The sequence below is a fragment of the Pongo pygmaeus genome, chromosome 2 (genome assembly GCF_028885625.2).
Source record: "Pongo pygmaeus isolate AG05252 chromosome 2, NHGRI_mPonPyg2-v2.0_pri, whole genome shotgun sequence".
Classification (NCBI taxonomy): Eukaryota; Metazoa; Chordata; class Mammalia; order Primates; family Hominidae; genus Pongo; species Pongo pygmaeus.
In genome coordinates, this window is record NC_085930.1 from 203,611,178 (window position 1) to 203,630,183 (window position 19,006).

Here is a 19,006-nt window from a genome sequence, read left to right on the forward strand (position 1 = left end):
GAACAAGAGAAATTTGGCATTGGACAGATCTAGGTTTGAATTCTGACTCTTCAACTAACTAGTCAGTCCTTAGACAAGTGATTTAATCTCTACAAGTCTCTGCATTCTCATCTGCGGAATGGGTGTGGCAGAAGGCCTGGGGAGGTAGGAGACAGAGAGAGAGAGTGTGTGTGTGTATAGGGTGAAACATCTGTGGAAGTGGACTTGCATTAAAAATTTCAAGGATCAGCCAAGCGAGGTGGCTCACGCCTGTAATCCCAGCACTTTGGGAGGCCGAGGTGGGTGGATTATGAGATCAGGAGATCGAGACCATCCTGGCCAATATGGTGAAACCTCATCTCTACTAAAAATACAAAAATTAGCTTGGCGTGGTGGTATGCACCTGTAGTCCTAGCAACTAGGGAGGCTGAGGCAGGAGAATCGCTTGAACCCGGGAGACGGAGGTTGCAGTGAGTCGAGATCGCACTACTGCACTCCAGCCTGGCAACAGAACGAGACTTTGCCTCAAACAAATAAACAAAAAAATTTCAAGGATCTTCTGAAAGAAAAGGGATGGAGATTCTAACTCCTTTCCCCCTTATCCAAAATTCCAGAAAGCTGTTTGAGTGTACTAAGGTTCAGTGGCTAGGGAAGGGCAACAAGGCCCTGCCCCGCTCATCGGAGGGGCCCAGCCCTGTAATATGGTGCACATGACTGACCCCTGTCGGGCTTAATCTCCTGGGACAGGCTTACACCTGGCAGAAGGGATCTAAGGCACTAGAAGAGTCCAGGTAAATATGATTGCAAGCCCTTTTCCTGGGTATAATCATGGGATAAAGGGACAGGGACAGCAGATCAGCCCTCTCTTAACTGCTGGACCTGTACCGGCAGCTGTGGCACCCCCAGAACCCAGAGGCCTGAGGGAGTTCTGGGGACGCCTGGACACTTGGAGGGAGTCACCTTCCTTCAGACAGTGTTGCCTGAGAGCCTGGGACTTCCTGAGCCTGGTGCTAAGTACTTATAGGAGTCCAGAGGTGTGTAAGATAGTCCTGCCACCTGCCTGCGTGCATGTGTGTGTGTGTGTGCGTACACACGTGTGCTTTGAACAAATGCTGACGGAACGTCAGTGGCTTCCTCATGGTATAAAAGAACCAGCCTGGGAGCCTGGAGGCCTGGGTGCAGGGCTGGCTCAGCCACTGGCTTACTGGTGACTATAAGACATTCATTTCCTGTCTTGAGCTCCTTTTCCTCATCTATAAAATGGATTGAACTTATCCTTCAGGTCTTTTCCAGCCACGGTGGCCTATAGATACCATTTGTTATTTTCTTTTTGGTCCCCACTCATTTTCTTTTTTTTTTTTTTTTTTTTGAGATGGAGTCTCGCTCTGTTGCCCAGGCTGGAGGGCAGTGGCACAACCTCGGCTCACTGCAACCTCTGCCTCCTGGGTTCAAGTGATTCTCCTGCCTCAGCCTCCCGAGTAGCTGGGATTACAGGCACACACCACCATGCCTGATTAATTTTTGTATTTTTAGTAGAGATGGGTTTTTGCCATGTTGGCCAGGCTGATCTTGAACTCCTGAGCTCAGGCGATCCACCCACCTCGGCCTCTCAGCGTGCTGGGATTACAGGTGTGGGCCACCGCGCCCGGCCTCCCACTCACTTTCCAAAGGCCTATTCTCAGCCCAGAATCTGCTTTCTGTAATTATCTGTCCAGTTCAACCTTGCACAAACATAGCAAGAACAGAATCCACAGGTGTGAAACCACCTACCCAAGATGTCCATAGAGAGCATACACAGCCCATGTATACATGTATATTATTTATTGTTGATTCTGTACACCAAATGGATTACAAGCAGCATCCAGCAGAAGACAGACCCCCCCAACCCTGCCCACCAGGGCTCACACTCTACAAAACCCTGAGGGCCTAGAAATCTGTAAATGCATCGCCAAGCACTGGGGCTGATTTGCAGTAATTCTCTAAGCAAGGCAAACATGATCTAGTTTTGAAGGCAGCACGAAGGCAGCGGGTTGGTGAGAACAATCTCTCCTTAAGAGAAGAAGAAACCTGGGGCGGAAGGAGTTTTACCCAGAAGTGGCTTGCCAGCCCACCCTCTCTGAACCACAGCAATGGCTTCCTTCCCAAGGCCACTGCTGCCTTCCCAACAATGCAGATTCAGTTCTGACTGTGAGATCTGGGGGCTGAATCTTTGAGTGGTTTATAGCTAAAAGCTAGGATACATCTAACATCTGTCGACCAACGCTGGTTCCCGAGTTATCTCTAGCTGTCTGCTCTCTGTAAACTTCCTGAGTTTGGAAGTTCTTTCCCAATAGCTCTACATCAGCATCTGAAAGGTTGTGGAAATTGTGTCCATGAAAAGTTCTAAGTAGAACTCTTGTACCTCTAAAATCTAAGGAGGAAGAACAATATACATACAGCCCAATTCCCATGAGAGGGACCAGCTATTCTATTCTTTAAGGGATGGAGGAGTTTATTTTTTCCTGTGGTTACAAAGCTTTTGATCTATGTGGTACCAAGTGAGATTCTGATGACCAAGACTAAGGAGAGTAACAGGGGAATGGCTTCCATTTTCTTTGGTTTAATGACGAAAGCCCAAGGCAAGCCATGAGCTCTTCTTGTACAAAGTTTGAAGAGATAAATAAAACTCCCAGCCTATTGAATACCATGCAGAAGAGCAAGTGCTTCTGTACCCCATCACAAGTGGGTAGAGGCAGCACTCCTACCGCAGGGGTGCTGAGGGCTAGAGAGAGAATCCACGTCCAATGCTTTGAAGAGTATCTGTGCACAGTAAGCACTTTTTAAAAATAGTGGTTCTAATTGGCTTTTGTTGTTTCTTCTCCAACACTGACTCCCAGCTCCCACTCCAGATAGGTGTGGGACTGTCAAGGAGCTGTAAACAGAGAGGAAAAGTGCACTGAACTCTGTACCCTACTCCAGCTTTCTGGGGGACCAGCCGGCTCATTCCAGCCCTGAGAATTGAGCAAATGCATCATCCTGTTGGAAAGGAGACTCCACTCAGCTTTTCTAGTAGCTCCTCAGCCGGACAACATGGTGCAGAGAGGTTGAAGGGCCCACTGAAGAAAAGGAGGCCAATGGCTCCATCCAACCACTCTGATGGGAGAAAGGAAGAGGCAAGAGGTTCACATAAAGGGGCCCTCACCCCTCACCTAGGGTGCTCCTGGGTGGCGTCATCTGAGGACAGCGGCCCTCAGGTCAGCCTCTGGGCTGGAGAGGAAGGTGCTCCAATGTCATGGCTACTACCAGGAATACCTAGAGGTTCTGAGTTAAGATTGGCAGGGCCCACCGGATGAAGAGGTTTCCACCTCTCTCCAGCCCTGGCCCACTTGTGCCTGTGCACAAAGACATCTGGAGGCCACTCACAGGAGCACCCGACAGGTCTGTGGGCAAACCCATGCTTCCTGTCTGGAGGGGTACGGGCCGGGCTGCCCCTGTTGGCACCAGGCACAGCAAGCCACCATCAGCGGGTGATGCTCATGTGCCATGCTCTGGGCTCACTTCCTGTTGGCTCTGGCAAGCCTTGGTGGATGTCCTCCAGGTGCCACCAATAGTTTGGAAATGCCTTGGAGACCCTGGGGGGATGACATCTCTTGACTCTGATGGGCCTCATCTCTCCTAGATTCCCTGGGACAGAGAGTGAAAGCTACAAAGTGCACTAGTGTTTGCAAACATCCCTCTGGACCCTTTTTGTGCAGGAACTGGAAGGGAAACCTGGTCAGCACTGTGCTCCTATGGCCCTGGGGGATGTCACAGGTGTCTTGTGGAGGGGGGAGCTAATAAGAGCCGATCGGGATTGGTGGTGGATTTCCAGATCCCCGCGGAGTCAGCTGAAGTTCTTTCCTGGGCAGACGTGGAGACCCGAAATTCTCCATTTCACTGTAAACTGGGCCAGTTGTCCAGAGAAAGACGCACGTTGCCATGAGCCTAACTTCTTGAGCGCCATGTGAATATGTGTGTAGCAGGAAGGCCAGAGAAGGCAGGGATTCGTGTGACTGTGACTCGAGGAGGAGAATAACCCTGGAGCAAACAACTCAACTCCTAACCAGACCACACGCAGGAGGAGCTCCAGGGAGCCCCCAGACCCAGTGTGACCTGTCGGCGTACCCCCGTGTCGCCTGCTGTAAGTGAGATTCTGAAGTTCAGCTGCCAGCTGACTGTGATGTTGATGGAGAATTTTACCACATTAGAAAGACACTGGATTCCGTTACGCTTGGTTTTCAATTAAAGGATCTCATCTCTGAGCTATTTCACTTCCCCTAAGTGAAGAATGAAAATTAAAAACAGATACAGGCATATCATGTCCATAGAAGGCTCCAGGCGGAGGGGCCTCGGATGAGCCGCAGACAGCTTGCTGGCAGGGAAGGGGGTGTGGCTGCACGGACCTTTGCAGTCAGGATGCTTCTGACCTGGCCAGCCAGGGTGCCCCAGGTCTCAGGGTCTCTCAGGGTCTCCAGATTTAATAAAATCTCCTGTTCAGGCCAGAGTCTCCCATCCTGTCCACACGCACATATTCTCCTCCACCCTGGCCACTGGGCCTTTGCACAGGCTGACTGTGGGGGACCATCCTGGCTCACGGGGAGCAGGTCCCAGGTAAGTCCATCTCCAGAAGCTCCCATTTCCTCTGGGAAAAGCCCAGGATGGGGGATATTGGTCATGCTCTGGGTCTGGGTCTAGATGCTGATTACACAGGTATGTTCAGTTTGTGAAAATCCACCAAGCTGTACACTATCCTGTTCCCACTTTTCTGCACATACACTTCATATGCTTCAATTAAACATTTTAAAACAAACTCTAGGGGTGAACACAAGGACCCCCAGGTACCAGATTTCTTTCTCTATCCCGTACCAATAAGCTGATTTTAATGTTTTTAGAAGTCCAAAATTCTACATGATTTCATTCCTTAAAGGGCTAAACTTTTCAAAGCAAAGTTTGCAGTTTGGAAAGATCCTTCTCTAAAAAGCTGAGCTTGCTCTGCTGGGGTCTTTCTTCATTTTCCAGATAAAAATCACAAGTGAGACGCTGATGACGGCTCTTCTGTCTCCAGCAACTGAGTGGCATGATTGTCCTTCTCTCTTTCATAGCATCCCCAAAACCAGGGTGTTTGACGGCTCTTAAGAAACCACTTAAATGGTTTGAAGTCTTCTTTGAGGAGAGAACTCACCCTGCCTTCAGGAGCATAAAATCAAGGGGAGAACTTTCATTTGAGGGGACATGCTGGGTCAAGCCATAGCACAAACGAGAAACAAAAGAAGGGAAATCAACTTACATAATACTTAGGCGAGAGGGGCTATCTCGGTGGAGAACTATTCCCACGAAGTGAGCAGGCTGTGGACTAACTGAGTCTACAGAGGCCAGGAGGGGGCCTGGGCACAGGGAAGGCTGTTCTTGGAGGACAGGTGGGGAGGATTTGAAGGAGGAGCCCTCTTGAAGGAAGCCCAGGGATATGAATCGGAAATCCCCAGGGATTTTGCCGTGGCCAGTTGGATCTATCTTCCTGATTGTAGGAAGGTCCGGCACGACCTGCTTCTCTACGGGAGAATCAGGCAGGTCAGGAAGAGGTAGGCACACCTTTCTCTAGGGCCAGAAAGAGCAATCACGGGAAAGCTCCATGGACCCAGGGGTGGAGGCAGAAAGATGAAATTCCCAGGTCCTCCAGTCTCATCATTCCCCAGCCCTGCTCCAGTCTGCCTCTTTAACACTCATTGGGTGCCTTCATCTGCATCAGGACGGCTTGGCTCCTCTTCTTGCAGCAGCAACATCCGATGCAGGCAGCCAGGGAGCAGGCCAGGGCTACAATGCCGATTACAATGGCGGCAATGGCCAGCCCACTCTGGGCCTGGGTCATGCCCCAAACGCTGCGGTCATCAGTAACCTGAATGGTAGTCAGATCAGTGTAGTCTTCCACAGGGCTGGTTAGCTCAGTGGTAGAAGAGATGGATGTGGTGTCAGGGTAACTGGGAGTGTCCGGGTACCATGGTGTTTCTGGGTAACTAGGCACCTCGGGGACACGGACACTCGGAACAGCAACGTTGACATTGATGATGATGAGGGACTGGCCTCGGACATTGGCTGGGCTGAAACACACAGGTACATTGTCCATTCCTAACCTAGGCTGGTTGAGCAGGAGCCAGTTGCGGAGCGGAAGGATGTCTGAGTCACACCTCCAGGGATTGTCATACAGCCGCAGCTCACACAGTTTCCCCAGGTGATCGAAGATGCCGAGGGGCAAGTTCTCCAGCTGGTTGTTCTGCAGCTGGATGGTCATGAGGCCATTGACGTTGGCGAAGATATTCCCTGGGAGCTGTCTGAGGCGGTTGTTCTGCAGGGAGATGTTCTGCAGGTTGGCCAACATGCGGAAGACGTTCCCGTCCAGGTCCTGCAGTGCGTTGGTGTGGAGGGACAGCTCCCGAAGCTCCGTTAGCCCGTTGAAGGCACCCGGGGAGATGAAGCTGATCTGATTGCGGCTAAGAATCAGGACCTGCAACTGGTGGAGGTTGCTGAAGACATTGTCGGGTAGAGAAGTGATGTGGTTGTCATAGAGCCAAAGCTCCCGCAGGTTGGGCATGGGCCCGAAGATCCCCGGAGAGAGCTCCTTCAGGGAATTCCCAAAGAGAGTAAGACGGTTGAGCTGGGGCAGCTGCATGAAGATGCTGGGTGGCAGCTGGGAGATGTGGTTGTTGGACAGGTAGAGTCTCTGGAGGTTGTGGTTGTTGTGGAAGAGACCAGGAGAGAGCAGTCCAATCTGGTTCTGCTGCAGAGCCAGTTCCTGCAGGTTGACAAGCCCATCAAAAGTGCCCATGGGGATATCCGTGAGCCTGTTCTCATATAGCCGGAGGACCTGGAGGTTGCCCAGGTGCTGGAAGACCCTGGGTGAGATGTGGGTGAGGCTATTCTTGCCCAGATTGAGCTTCGTGAGCCCCACCAGGTGGTCGAAGGCTCCATCGGGGATGTATTCCAGGTGGTTGCCGTGCAACTGCAGCTCCTTGAGGTTGCTGCACTGGGAGAAGTGGGCCGGCTGGATCTGCACCAGCTGGTTACTGGACAGAAGGAGTGACTCGAGGCTGTCCAGGCCCTGGAAGAGGCCGATGGGCAGAACCTGCAGCTTATTGTTGGCGAGGCTGAGATAGCGCAGCGAGCCCAGGTTTCGGAAGGCCCCAGGCATGATGCGTGACAGCTCATTCTTCTCAATCCTCAGGGCGATGAGGGCTGAGATATTGAGGAACGGGGACTCATTGAGTTCAGTGATGTGCGTGTTGAGGATCTGCAGGCTCATGGCGTTCCAGGGCAGAGGGGTGGGCACTGCCACAATGCGTGCCCCGGTGCACTCCACCTGGGAGGCCCTGGAGCAGGTACACTCGCTAGGGCAGCCATGGTAGGTCAACCCTGCACCCCAGGCTTGGCAGCCCACCAGCAAAAGGAGATAATGCTTCAGTGGCATAGCCTGTGCAAGGGGAGAGAGCACACATTAGTCAGGGTCCTCTAACCGACACTGGCAAGTTTTAAGCCAACATCAACTTGCAGTGCCAATGCTGGCTTGGCTTTGAACCCCATCATCACATACTGAATGCATGCTCTCTCTGCTCTGGACAGCAAGCCTCTGCACCTTTGCCCCTGCCTTTCTGCTTCCATGCCGTTGCCCAGGCAATTCTCCCTACCTGGAGTGCCCCTTGTCCTTCCTTACACAAAATTTTCCCATGCTTCCAAGTCCAGCTCTAGTGCAATCACCTTTAGGACACTTCCCAGATTCCATGAGTCAATCAGTTACCCTTCTATGAAGTCGTCTTCCCAGTCTCCATCATTGGCCACGGTGGCCTTGGATGTCATTCACTGTATCCCTGTCTGTCTCCTTCCCCAGCCAATAAGCTTTCCACGGACAGGGAGTCCATCTTTCATCCCTACAGGTTCCTTAGGGCGGGAACTGTATCTTATCCATCTCTGTATCCCTCACATCATCTGAATGTGCTGGTTAAACACAGCCTTGTCAGGAGGAACACAGAGGCAATGGGAACAAATAAATAGGGCTGAACCTGAGGGAAGATGGTGAGTCCACAAACACGGTAGCCTGCCGGGAGGTGCAGCAGCAGCGGCAGAGTTAGGACCACAGAGCTGGGATCTGCCTGAATGACTACAGTGGAAGCAGCTCTTCCTCACCCTGGCCTGGGCGTGCCCTGCCCAGCCCATCACCACCAACCATCACTTAGCCATCTGCTAGTCCTTTCACCTGTGCTTCATCTAGCTCGAATTCAAACCACCCTCCCAGGAAAAGGCAATGACGTGTCTGCACCATGTCCTGCCTCACTGGGAGAGGCTGCTGTGGCTTAGCTGGTGCCTGAAGCCAGCCTTGTGGGTATAAGTCCCAGTTTCCACAAGAAACACTGGGGAGTCCTTGAGTAAGTTCCAGGAAACCTACTGAGATGTACTTTGAGCTAAAAGATGGTAGGTCAGGCGTGGCAATGTTCTGAAAATGGAGGCAAGTTCATGGAAATGTTGGTGTTTGAAATCACTGATGACAATTACATATATAACTGTGTGTGTGTGTGTGTGTGTGTAAAATGTAGAGCTATGGGACATGGGTGCTGGTCCCTATATGAATATTTAAGGATCACTAACAGTTTCACCTTGAATGAAGCCTGAGGCCTGCAAGCTTCAGCTCCCTCGTGTGTGAAGAGGGGATGGTAACTCCCGCCCCACTCTTGGTGCTGTTGTGAGGAGCGAATGGGGAAAGGATGCAGGGCCATCCCGGCCAGTGCTGTGCAAATGCTTGCCGTTGTTCCATGCTTATCCACAGCATGGACCCTATAGACTCCTGAAGTCAGGAGGGCCTCAAAGTGCTTCTGGTCTTGGCATTCGTAGTCAAGGAACTAAGAATTTCTGTGTATATATGAGAGTATCTGCAACTTCCACCAGAGGTTCAAAGGTCCAAACTCCTGGAAGATGGAGCAGTCACTGCCGGTCACTCATTCCAATCACTTTTTGGGGATTCAAGAAGCAAGGAAAGGCTTCTGAGCTTAAAGCCCAAGTCTCCAGACCCCGAAGGAAGTACTTTGAGTGTTAATGCTGTGTCTCCCTTTCCATGAGCAAAAATCCTGAGTCAGAGGAAGGAATTTCAAATGATGGCATAGAAGCCATCAATGGTTGGTTAAAGAAGGTATTTCTCTGGTCTCTGTTTGTGGCTCTGAACTCACGGGGTCTGAAGCCTGGCCCACGTCTCAGAGTAACCCAGGCTTCCTAATTTGGCCTCAGCCCCGTGCTCCCCTTCCCTGCCCCCACAACAAGCTTACTCTGAGATAAAAACCTAAGCCCATTCCCCAACCACACAGACCTTGATTTTTTTTTGTTTTTGAGATGGAGTCTCCCTCTGTCCCCTAGGCTGGAGTGCAGTGGCATGATCTCTGCTCACTGCAACCTCCACCTCCCAGGTTCAAGGGATTCTCCTGCCTCAGCCTCCCGAGTAGCTGAAATTACAGGCGCATGCCACAATGCGTGGCTACTTTTGTATTTTTAGTAAAGACAGGGTTTCACCATGTTGGTCAGGCTGGTCTTGATCTCCTGACTTTCTGATCTGCCCACCTCGGTTTCCCAAAGTGCTGGGATTACAGCCATGAGCCACCGTGCCCAGCCAAGACCTTGATTTTTTTACTTGTTCACAGCCCATGGAAGTCCTGACCTGTTATACTTTTACATTAAGAAATTGACTAAGCATATAGAACAATGGAAACAAGAAAGGAAAAAGAATACCTTGTCCAAAGGCATCTAGATGCAAAGGAATGGGGCCAGATTATGCTAGGGACACATCTAAAAAAAAAAAAAACTTATCTAGACAAATGTCAGGTCCAGAACCCAGCAACAGAAAACAAGCTGCCTAAACAGAGTGCACAAAAAAAAAAGTGGCTCAATATTCACCCTAGGAGAAGACTTAGGACTTTTTATTAACGATAACAAAGGAAGGAGGCTGCCCACAAAAGCTAGTGTGGTCTGAGACTGGGTTAATAGAAGTATCACATGTGGAAAAAAGGAGGTGATGGTCTCACCCTACACTGCCCTGACGTGGCCACACCTGTAATGCTGGGCTCAGTTTCGCTCTGAACTTCAAAAAGGCTAATGGCAAACTGACCTCCTGAAGAATTCTAGAGGATGGCGAGGGGGTCTAGAAAGCAGAACATCTGAGCATCCATTGAAGGAACTGTGTCAGCACCCTAAGACATGGTGAGAAAAAAATTAAATTAAAATTAAAATGAAGGAGCTGTGGTTGAATAAATAACCAGAGGAAGAGATGCTGTGAGGAGTCCACAATCACTTTCCTAGCATCCCTGAAGGGCTGCCACGGGATACAGAAAGAACCTAGCTCAGTGTGGCTTCAGAGGTCAAACAGGTGCAGAAGTTATAGAGTAGCAGATTTCAGTTCACCACTGAAGACAGCCTATCCAGAGTCAAAATGGGCAACCTCACAGAGGGAGTAAGCTCACTGTCACTGGAAGCAATCAAGCAGAGGTTAAAGCAATCACTTGGCAAGCAAGCTGTAGAGAAGATTCCCACGCCTGGTAGGGTATTGGACTGGAAGACACTGGTGTCCTGTCCATTCCTAAGATCTTAGGATTCTAAGGCTGAGTTTCAGGGCATGAGAAAACAATCTGTCCACCAAGACAACGGTGCCTGTACTCTTAGGGGTCTGTGTGGACAGTGTGGGTATTTGCCCATCTCTTTGGTGTAAGTGTATGCGAGATATTTACTGCCTGGGCTGACGTGCAAAAGGTGGAGCTTGAATTTCTCCTGGAGACAAGCTGGCTGGCACTTATATTTAACGTACGCTCATATACCCAGCGTGCTTCAAAACGGTGTCACAGCCCAAGTGTCAGAGACTAAATTAAGTGCACGTCACCTGGCCAGGGCGGGGCAATCTTGAGTTTCCCCATCTATGAAGGACAGTGTAGGATGAGGCACCCTGTGAGGACCCATCTCTATGTGGCTTTGTCTGAGTCTGCACTCCCCAGCTGGGGAGGGGCATCAAGCCAGCCCAGGAAGGGCTTGTGCCAGGGAAGGTGTCCCTTGATCTGAGAGGACTGTGCAGGTAATTCCCTGTGGGAACACAGCCACCACTGCCTAAAATGGGCCACACTCAGCATGACAAATATTGCAAGAATTTGCAGATTTTCCTCTGTATAAATCCTCATGTCTGCAAAGCCCATCCCAGCACCACATGCAGCAGTTTCCTGTTTGCAGCACTTTCGACTGCTGCAGCTGGCGCCCAGGGCCCCACAGGGCCTCCAAAGGGCTCCACTCAAAAGCGGCTGCAAAGCCCGCAGGGGAGGGAGGGGCCACAGAACTGGGACTGACAGCTGGGCCCTTGGATTCTCAGCACGTGATGCCAGCTCGTGCAGTGGCCGCAGCCTCTAGGAGCCCAGCACCTGGAGGCCTAATAGCCCACGCTGCCTGGTGCCGCTTGGCAGCTCTGACAGATGGCAGTTAAAGGGCCACAAAGCTGCCCTAATTATAACTTCTCCCCCAGGCAACCGAGAGCGTCGTCAATCACTTCAGTGACTCAGTCCAGCCCCTGTCCAGCTCCTGGGAAAGGGGAATAGCCTGGCGTCTATCACTGGCCCATGAAGTCAGCAAGCCGAGCAGGCAAACCAAAGGACAGCCTGACAGCTCTCCTGGGCGCTCTGATGCAGTCCCTCCCCATGAGCAGAAGTGCACAAACCAGGGCACTCTGGCTTCGGGTCTCAGCAGAAGCACCGTGACTCATGAGCAAACACATAATTAGCCTTGAAATCCTGGGCTTTGTTGGTTGGTGGGTTGGGACGTTTTTCGTTTAATACCATCGTTCACATTCCCTGAACACGAGGTTTCCTGGAAGGAGACTCCTCCTTATTTTAATGACACAGAGCATAACTTTTGGAGGGAGCCTGGAAGACCAACGTTCTACTCTGGTTGACACTAAGTTAAAGTGTGAGCTTAGGGAAATTCTCCAGGCCTCAGTTTCCCCATCAGTAAAGACTTCCAAGGGCCCTTGGAGCTCTGTTATCTTCTGATGTGAGGCAGGAAGGAAATTTGGCCTGAAGCCCCTCATTCTCCTCAGCTTCTCTTCCCCAGAGGACCTGCTGGACCTCCAGCAGGGCTGCCCGGCCCGGCTCCAGCTTCATGCTGAGGCCTGAGGAACTTGTGCCCATCTTTTCAGGCCCACCTGCCTCCAAGTTTCCCAGCGAGGGCAATCCCACTTAGTAATCAGCACGTCCGCACATAGCCAATAGCCGTTCCATGGAACCCAGGGACTGGGAGGGGCCTCTGGGAGCTTCTGGTCCTGCCCACTCCCAGTGCACCTGGGGAAACTGAGACCCAGAGAGGGGCTGTCTCTCCCTGGCTTCTGCCTTCTCCCCACAGAGGGCTGCCCAGTCATGGCCTTGTCTGCAGAGAGATGTCACCCAACAAGCCTGAGGGCTCCCGAGGAAGATGTCAGGCTTGGAGCAGCCAGGGTCTCTCCCCACGGCCCACAGTGGGTGCTGACCTCAATCACGTGCTCGTGGGGGCTCAGGCCAGTGGGTCTGCCTGAGAGGCTTGGCCTGAAGCTCGGGCCTCGGTGCCTCCAGACCTCCCCATCTCACCAAACATCCCCTCTCCTGGGGCAGCACATAAAATCACCTGGCTTGTTTAATAGAACTGACCTCATAGCGTTGCTGCTGTGAGGATTAAACGAGTTAATGCATATGAAGCACTTGGGTGAGTTCTTGGCACAAAGTGAGGACCCAATAAATGTTTGTGATGATCGTTATTTTTGTTGTTGGGTAAAAATCAGAATCTCTGGAGACTCTACCCACAGAGATCCTGATCCCTAGATCTCAGCGGGGCCCAGGATTCTGCATGTTTTTCAAACTTCCCAAGTGACTCCAATACAGAAGTCCACAGAACATGCTCAGAAACACCACGTGAGGTCTAGACTAGCCAAGAACCCAGGCTCAGACCTTTTGTCACTGACCGCTGAGAACAAGAGGACCCAGGATGGGGGAGGCCGCAGATCCTGCCACAGGCCTGGCCCCATCCCTTTACCAATATTTCTCTCAGCGGCCCCTTCTGCATCCCCATCAGGAACTGCGGTTTGTGCTGAGTTGAACCTGGCAATAGAAGCTGCTTCCAGAAACAGTACTTAGAGCCTGGAGCATCAAAGGTGCAAGAGCTTTCTGAGTGCACCTAGTCAAACCATCTGCTCATTTTGTAGTTGGGAAAGCTGAGGGGGTCCCCAGGGAGCAGGGGACTTGCCCAAGTTCACAGTCCGCTGGGGACTCCTGACACCCGATCAGGGCCCCTAACTACAGAGCTTGGCAAACCCCTGAACCTCATCACCAGGATTCGGGACCTTGTCAACCACCTGCCTGGCAGGGCCTGGGACTGGGGAGGAGGTGGCTTTGCACCCTCCAGCTTAAATCAACTGAGGCTCATACAATCCACCTGCCCCCTGGCCAGCATGATTCGCCAAGGGCAAGTGCTTCTCCTAACTACCAGGCTGCGTGGGTTCAGGGATTCCTTCTTTAAGGCTGCTCTGATGCTAGTGTTTGTTCAATTCCACCTGAGTCTCCTGGAGGACTGTAGGGAAGGGACAGAGGGGTCACCAGAAGGGGTTGACCCCTGTAATCTCAACAGCAAGGCTGGAGATGGAGTCAGGGCTGCAGATGGATTTGTGATGAGGGGTGTGTGGATTTTTATTTTTTTATTTTTATTTTTTTTATTTTTTTGAGACGGAGTCTTGCTCTGTCGCCCAGGCTGGAGTGCAGTGGCGGGATCTCGGCTCACTGCAAGCTCCACCTCCTGGGTTCACACCATTCTCCTGCCTCAGCCTCCCGAGTAGCTGGGACTACAGGCGCCCGCCACCACACCTGGCTAATTTTTTGTATTTTTAGTAGAGACAGGGTTTCACTGTGTTAGCCAGGATGGTCTTGATCTCCTGACCTTGTGATCCGCCCGCCTCGGCCTCCCGAAGTGCTGGGATTACAGGCGTGAGCCACCGTGCCCAGCTGGTGTGTGGATTTGAAACTGGGACAGCTGCACCTTTACCTGTGTCTCTGCTCAAATGTAGAGGCAGGACCTGGGGCCAAGGTCACAGCCCCCGATTTGGGAATACTGCACCCCAAACAGAAAGCATCCTTGAACTCCAAAGCAAGACTGGCCACACCCTCACCCTCCACCTTGATCAAGCGGGGACCCCCGTCTCTCATCTCTCACGGCCCTTCAAAGCCAAAATGTTGCTTATTGTTTTAAAAAAGAAAATCAGTTAAAAAGCGCAATTCCTTTCCAGCCCTTCTGTTGGGTATACTCCCAGGTCTGGCTTCCTGCAGAGGCCAGAGCAGGACTGTCATTAGCCTGGCAAGGGTAGCAGGAGAAACTGACAAACCGCCCAGCAGAACAGGGAGAACTGCCCCAAAAGGGCTCTTATGAGAGCAGCCACGGGCTACAAACAGCCCCCTTCTCAGGCGGGCACCTGGGGTCCCAAAGTAGAGAGAAATGGATCAGCCCCTGATCAAAGCATCTGGAAGCAGGTTCTAATTTCTGTGTCCTAAAGCCAAGAGAGGCCATAAATCTGAAGCAGCAGTGACTCCTTCGTGGTCAGGATTCAGGGCAGCAAATTGCCATGTGTGAACACAGTCTGCTTACTGGCAGGACTGAGTTGGGACAGCTTCTCCCCCATCTCTTATCTCTCCATGGCTGGATCTACTTCTACCCTCGCCTCACCACCCCCTCCATTTTCTGAGCGAGCTAAGAGAGTGTTCCCTAGCCCTGGGAAGAACCTTCCATGACCTGACTTTCTGTGGAATCTATCCAGAACTTTCCCCTGGCCCCGAACCCTCTCACATGCCTGCCTCATCACTGCTGAGCCCGCCCCGCTGACTCAAGACCACAGGCAAATTGGACTGTCTGGCCCTGAATTTACCCCAGATGTTCAGTCTATGCAGAATGAAGGAAGTGCCAGCCGTTAGAGCACTTCTAAATTAAGGAACCAGTGGCACCAACACATCTGAGAGCTGCCCGAGATAAAGTGATGTATCCCAGATAACCCCAAAGGAGAAGCTGGCACGTGGCAGACAGGCACCCGGCACCTGCGGCTGGAGCACACGTGTCATCCCAGAGACAGTGCAGCTGCACCGAGGTGATGCCCTGGGCCCGGGAGGTGGAAAGGCTCTTGCACTTTGGCAGGGGTGGGAGAGTCCTGAAAGTTCTGGTTTTCCACAGTTGGTTTCTTGGCCCCAGGTCCTGCCTCTGCGTTTGAGCAGAGGCACGGGTCAAGGTGCAGCCATCACAATTTCAAATCCACATGCCGCCTTATCACAAATCCATCTCCTGCCCTGACTCCCTGCTCAAAGCCGCCAGGCTCCACAGAGGCCGACACTTCCAGCAGGAGAGAGGGGAAACTGCTGGCATAGTGTCCCCTAAGCCACACTGTTAGAGCCTGAACAATGCTGAGCCCATGCCTGAATTCCAAATTGGAACTGCAAACCAGGGACCGGCACATCTGCTGAAGTCACACTTGCAGGAGTTATCCATCTATGCAAAGCAGACAGCTCTCTTGCCTGGGAAACCCCCATGAAGGAAGGTCTTGGACAGACACAAATGCGGGGCAGACCACTGGGGGCCAGCAGGAAAGATGGCACAGGCTCAAATAATCTGAACCTTAAAAAGAAAAGTTCTTCCCCCAATGGATCTAGATTCCAGAAAGGTCAATCCAGTGACAAGGGGGGTGATAATTTAGTCCACTTTCAGCCCAACTTGCTGGTCTCAGACATCTCAGCACCACAGGTTGACATCATGAGCTGCTCAGGGCAAGGGGCGTAAGAGGCTGTTGAGGCATCAGCAGAGGGGCTGGTGGTCCTGGTGTCCAGGCAGTGAGGGAGACAGGCTTGCACCCCTCCAGCACAGGCTTCTCCTGTCCCTGTCCCGAGAGCATCCCCAGGCACACGTCAGCTCTGCCCCTTCTGGGGTCTCCCAGGGGAGCAGGTCCAGCAGAAACGGGAAGGGGCTGGCCAGGCCCTCTAAGCAGAGAGGAGGGACGGGGGTGGCTCGCCTACTTACCAGCAGCTCAGTGCCCGCTCGCCGTGGACAAGAGAGAGCCTGAGAGGAGGACGAGGGACGGCTCAAGACTGCAGCATGAGTGTGGCTCGCCTGAGCTGTCCCGGTATTTAAACTATCCCGGGCGTGAGTCACTGCAGAGGGCAGTGTTGGCCCTGGGAGGGGGGACTGTGGGCCACAGTGCAGCGCCTGCATGTCCCGGGCTGACACTACAGGGGACACACAGCTGGCATCCCTAAATGTAAGGGGTTTGCTTCAACCGTATTTAAAAACTCAGGACACATTTTCCTCTTTCCGTCTTTCCCCCAGTGTTTCTTTTGGATTCCTTCACTGCACTGGCCACTGTGAGAGTTTACAACGACCCTGCAACCCCCTCCCTAAGTGACTGTGGATCCCCTGCTGCCCTGCCCTGGCCAAGGAGACAAGGACCCCGAGAGAGGGATGGGGCAGGATTCAGGGGCGTTTCTTTGCTCCTAGAAGTATTGGCAAGTGCTTCTCCCTGTGGTTCTAGAAAACTCATTCATTCTTCTCTTTCTTTCTTTTTTATTTTAAACTTTTTATTTGGCTTTAAATTTACAGACAATTAACGTGATTCATCTGTTGTTAACATTTTGGAAGAAGCATTTACTTTAGATTCCAAGGAAAAATATAATTACGACCACTGTGTCCCCTCTAAAAACAGCATTTCCGATTTCCTTGTGATGCTGGGGTCTTTGCCATTACTGCTGCTCTGAGAGGTGCAGGCACACACGTCTCTGGCTTGGGGACGGGCAATCAAGGGGCATATTTGGGCGTGAGGAGCTTCCCTATGCCCCTCACCTCTACATTACAGCCCACACACTGCTGCCCTGTCTGCCCCCCTCCCCAGTGGGGACAAAACTGTTTCTATTTGTGGTATCCCCAAAAGGGCCTGGGGAAGAGGATACAGGAGTCATAGCTGGAGGGGTGGGAAGGCTTCCAAACCCCGGCTTCTCCTCCGAGATGGAGCCTCAACAAGGCCTGAGCTGCCCCAAGCTGAAGACACCCTGCCCTTGCCTGGCTCAGTTTACCTTCTCAGCTAAGTGGGGAGAGTGATATTTACACACAGTGCCTCATGGAGTGCCAAGAGGCTTAATTAATATTTGCGCTGTGTTTTGAGATCTGCAATGAAAGGAAGATATAAAAGTGCGTAGTGTTATTACTGAAATAGTTGCTTGGGTGGCTTGTCATGGTCAAGGCCTACAGCCTGAATCATGCCACATTCCTCCTCACCGTGGCACCGTGATTCAGAGCCAGAAACAAAAAGTGTCTTGTCCACTAAATAACAGGAGCCCAGGAGGGGCAGGCACTGCTTGGAGTGGCTCCACACAGCTCGAAGCCCCATCCCTTCACCCACCAGCCTTGTTCCCACGTGGAGAACACCTTCTCTCTTACTGCCCTGGTTCCTCCACGTTTCCAAATCAGGTACTTTAACTTTTCTTTTCCATTTTTGAGACGGAGTCTCACTCTGTCACCCAGGCTGGAGTGCAATGGCGCGATCTCGGCTCACTGCAGCCTCCGTCTCCTGGGTTCAAGCGATTCTCCTGACTCAGCCTCCTGAATAGCTGGGATTACAGGCATGCACCACCAGGCTCAGCTAATTTTTGTATTTTTTGTAGACACGGGGTTTCACTGTGTTAGCCAGGATGGTCTCAATCTCCTGACCTCGTGACCTACCCGCCTCAGCCTCCCAAAGTGCTGGGATTACAGACGTGAGCCACCACACCTGGCCACTTTAACTTTCTTTCCATAGAACCTGCAAGAATAAGAATATCCCTCTTTTTCCTCTTCCGTCCTCCTTAATCCTAGCAGCCAACTGCTCTGTGTCAGGCACTGTGCTGGGAGTGGTGGACAACACCGGGATGAATCGGCTGCATTTAAAGACGGCTGTTTGGCAAGCACCTGCTGTGAACCAGAGACCCCTTGGGTACCTCACTGCAGCTCTCCATCATTTCACCTCCACCAGCTTTCTCGGCCTCACCACGTGACATTTGGAGGCAGATAATTCTTCATTGCAGGAGCTGTTCTATGCGTCGCAGGAGGCACAATGGTATCCCTGGCCTCTGCCCTCTAGATGCCAGCAGTACCCCCTGATCCAAAAGTAACAAAATGTCTCCAGACATTGCCAAATGTCCCCAGGAAAGGAGAGTTTACACACACACACACGTACACACACACATGCACCACACACTCATGGTTGAGAACTACTGATCCACCAAATAGTCCTATGAGTGGCAGTAATTACCTCCATTTCACAGACAAAAAAACTGAGGCCCAGGTCTGTTAACTAATTTCCCTGCAGCCATATGCTAAGTGACAGAGCCAGAGTCCAAGCCCAGCCTGTGGGCTCCATGCTATCTGCACACCACTGGATCCTGTGCTCAGGCACACAACCCCCATGAAATGAAGTTCAGACTGACACAGAGCGGGGCTGGGAGAAGATGGAAGGAGTGAGGTCACTGACAGACCCTTCCTCGGGGCAAGCTTGAGAATGTGGGAGCATTTCAAGGTATGGACCTGGGGTGTCATGCAGAGGGTGACCTTAAAAGATGAGCAGGCTCAGCCGGGTGCGGTGGTTCACGCCTGTAATCCCAGCACTTTGGGAGGCCGAGGCGGGCCGATCACAAGGTCAGGAGATCGAGACCATCCTGGCTAACATGGTGAAACCCCATCTCTACTAAAAATACAAAAAATTAGCAGGGCGTGGTGGTGGGCGCCTGTAGTCCCAGCTACTCGGGAGGCTGAGGCAGGAGAATCGCTTGAAACCAGGAGGCGGAGGTTGCAGTGAGCCGAGATTCCACCACTGTACTCCAGCCTGGGCGACAAAGCAAGACTCTGGAAGGTGAGGGGAGAGGGTAAAGGAAAACCATCCAGTCAGAGTGAGCAGGAGAGAGAATGTGGCTGGAGCCCAGGCTGTGTG

General features: G+C 52.0%; 1 protein-coding gene across 1 annotated transcript; it reads right to left on the minus strand.

Annotated features, from left to right (window-relative positions):
• Positions 1-1,785: 1,785 nt before the first annotated feature.
• LRRC15 (leucine rich repeat containing 15) lies at positions 1,786-16,184 on the minus strand. The gene is made up of 2 exons (XM_063662565.1): positions 16,072-16,184; positions 1,786-7,459 (listed from the first exon to the last, which is right to left on the minus strand). The coding sequence occupies exon 2, from the start codon at positions 7,454-7,456 to the stop codon at positions 5,711-5,713; it is 1,746 nt and encodes a 581-aa protein (XP_063518635.1). The 5' UTR covers positions 7,457-7,459; positions 16,072-16,184; the 3' UTR covers positions 1,786-5,710.
• Between the last annotated feature and the right edge of the window lie 2,822 nt (positions 16,185-19,006).

Coding starts and splice junctions, on each gene's coding strand:
- LRRC15 (XM_063662565.1), bottom strand. CDS start 7,456: ATGCCACTGAAGCATTATCTCCTTTTGCTGGTGGGCTGCCAAGCCTGG.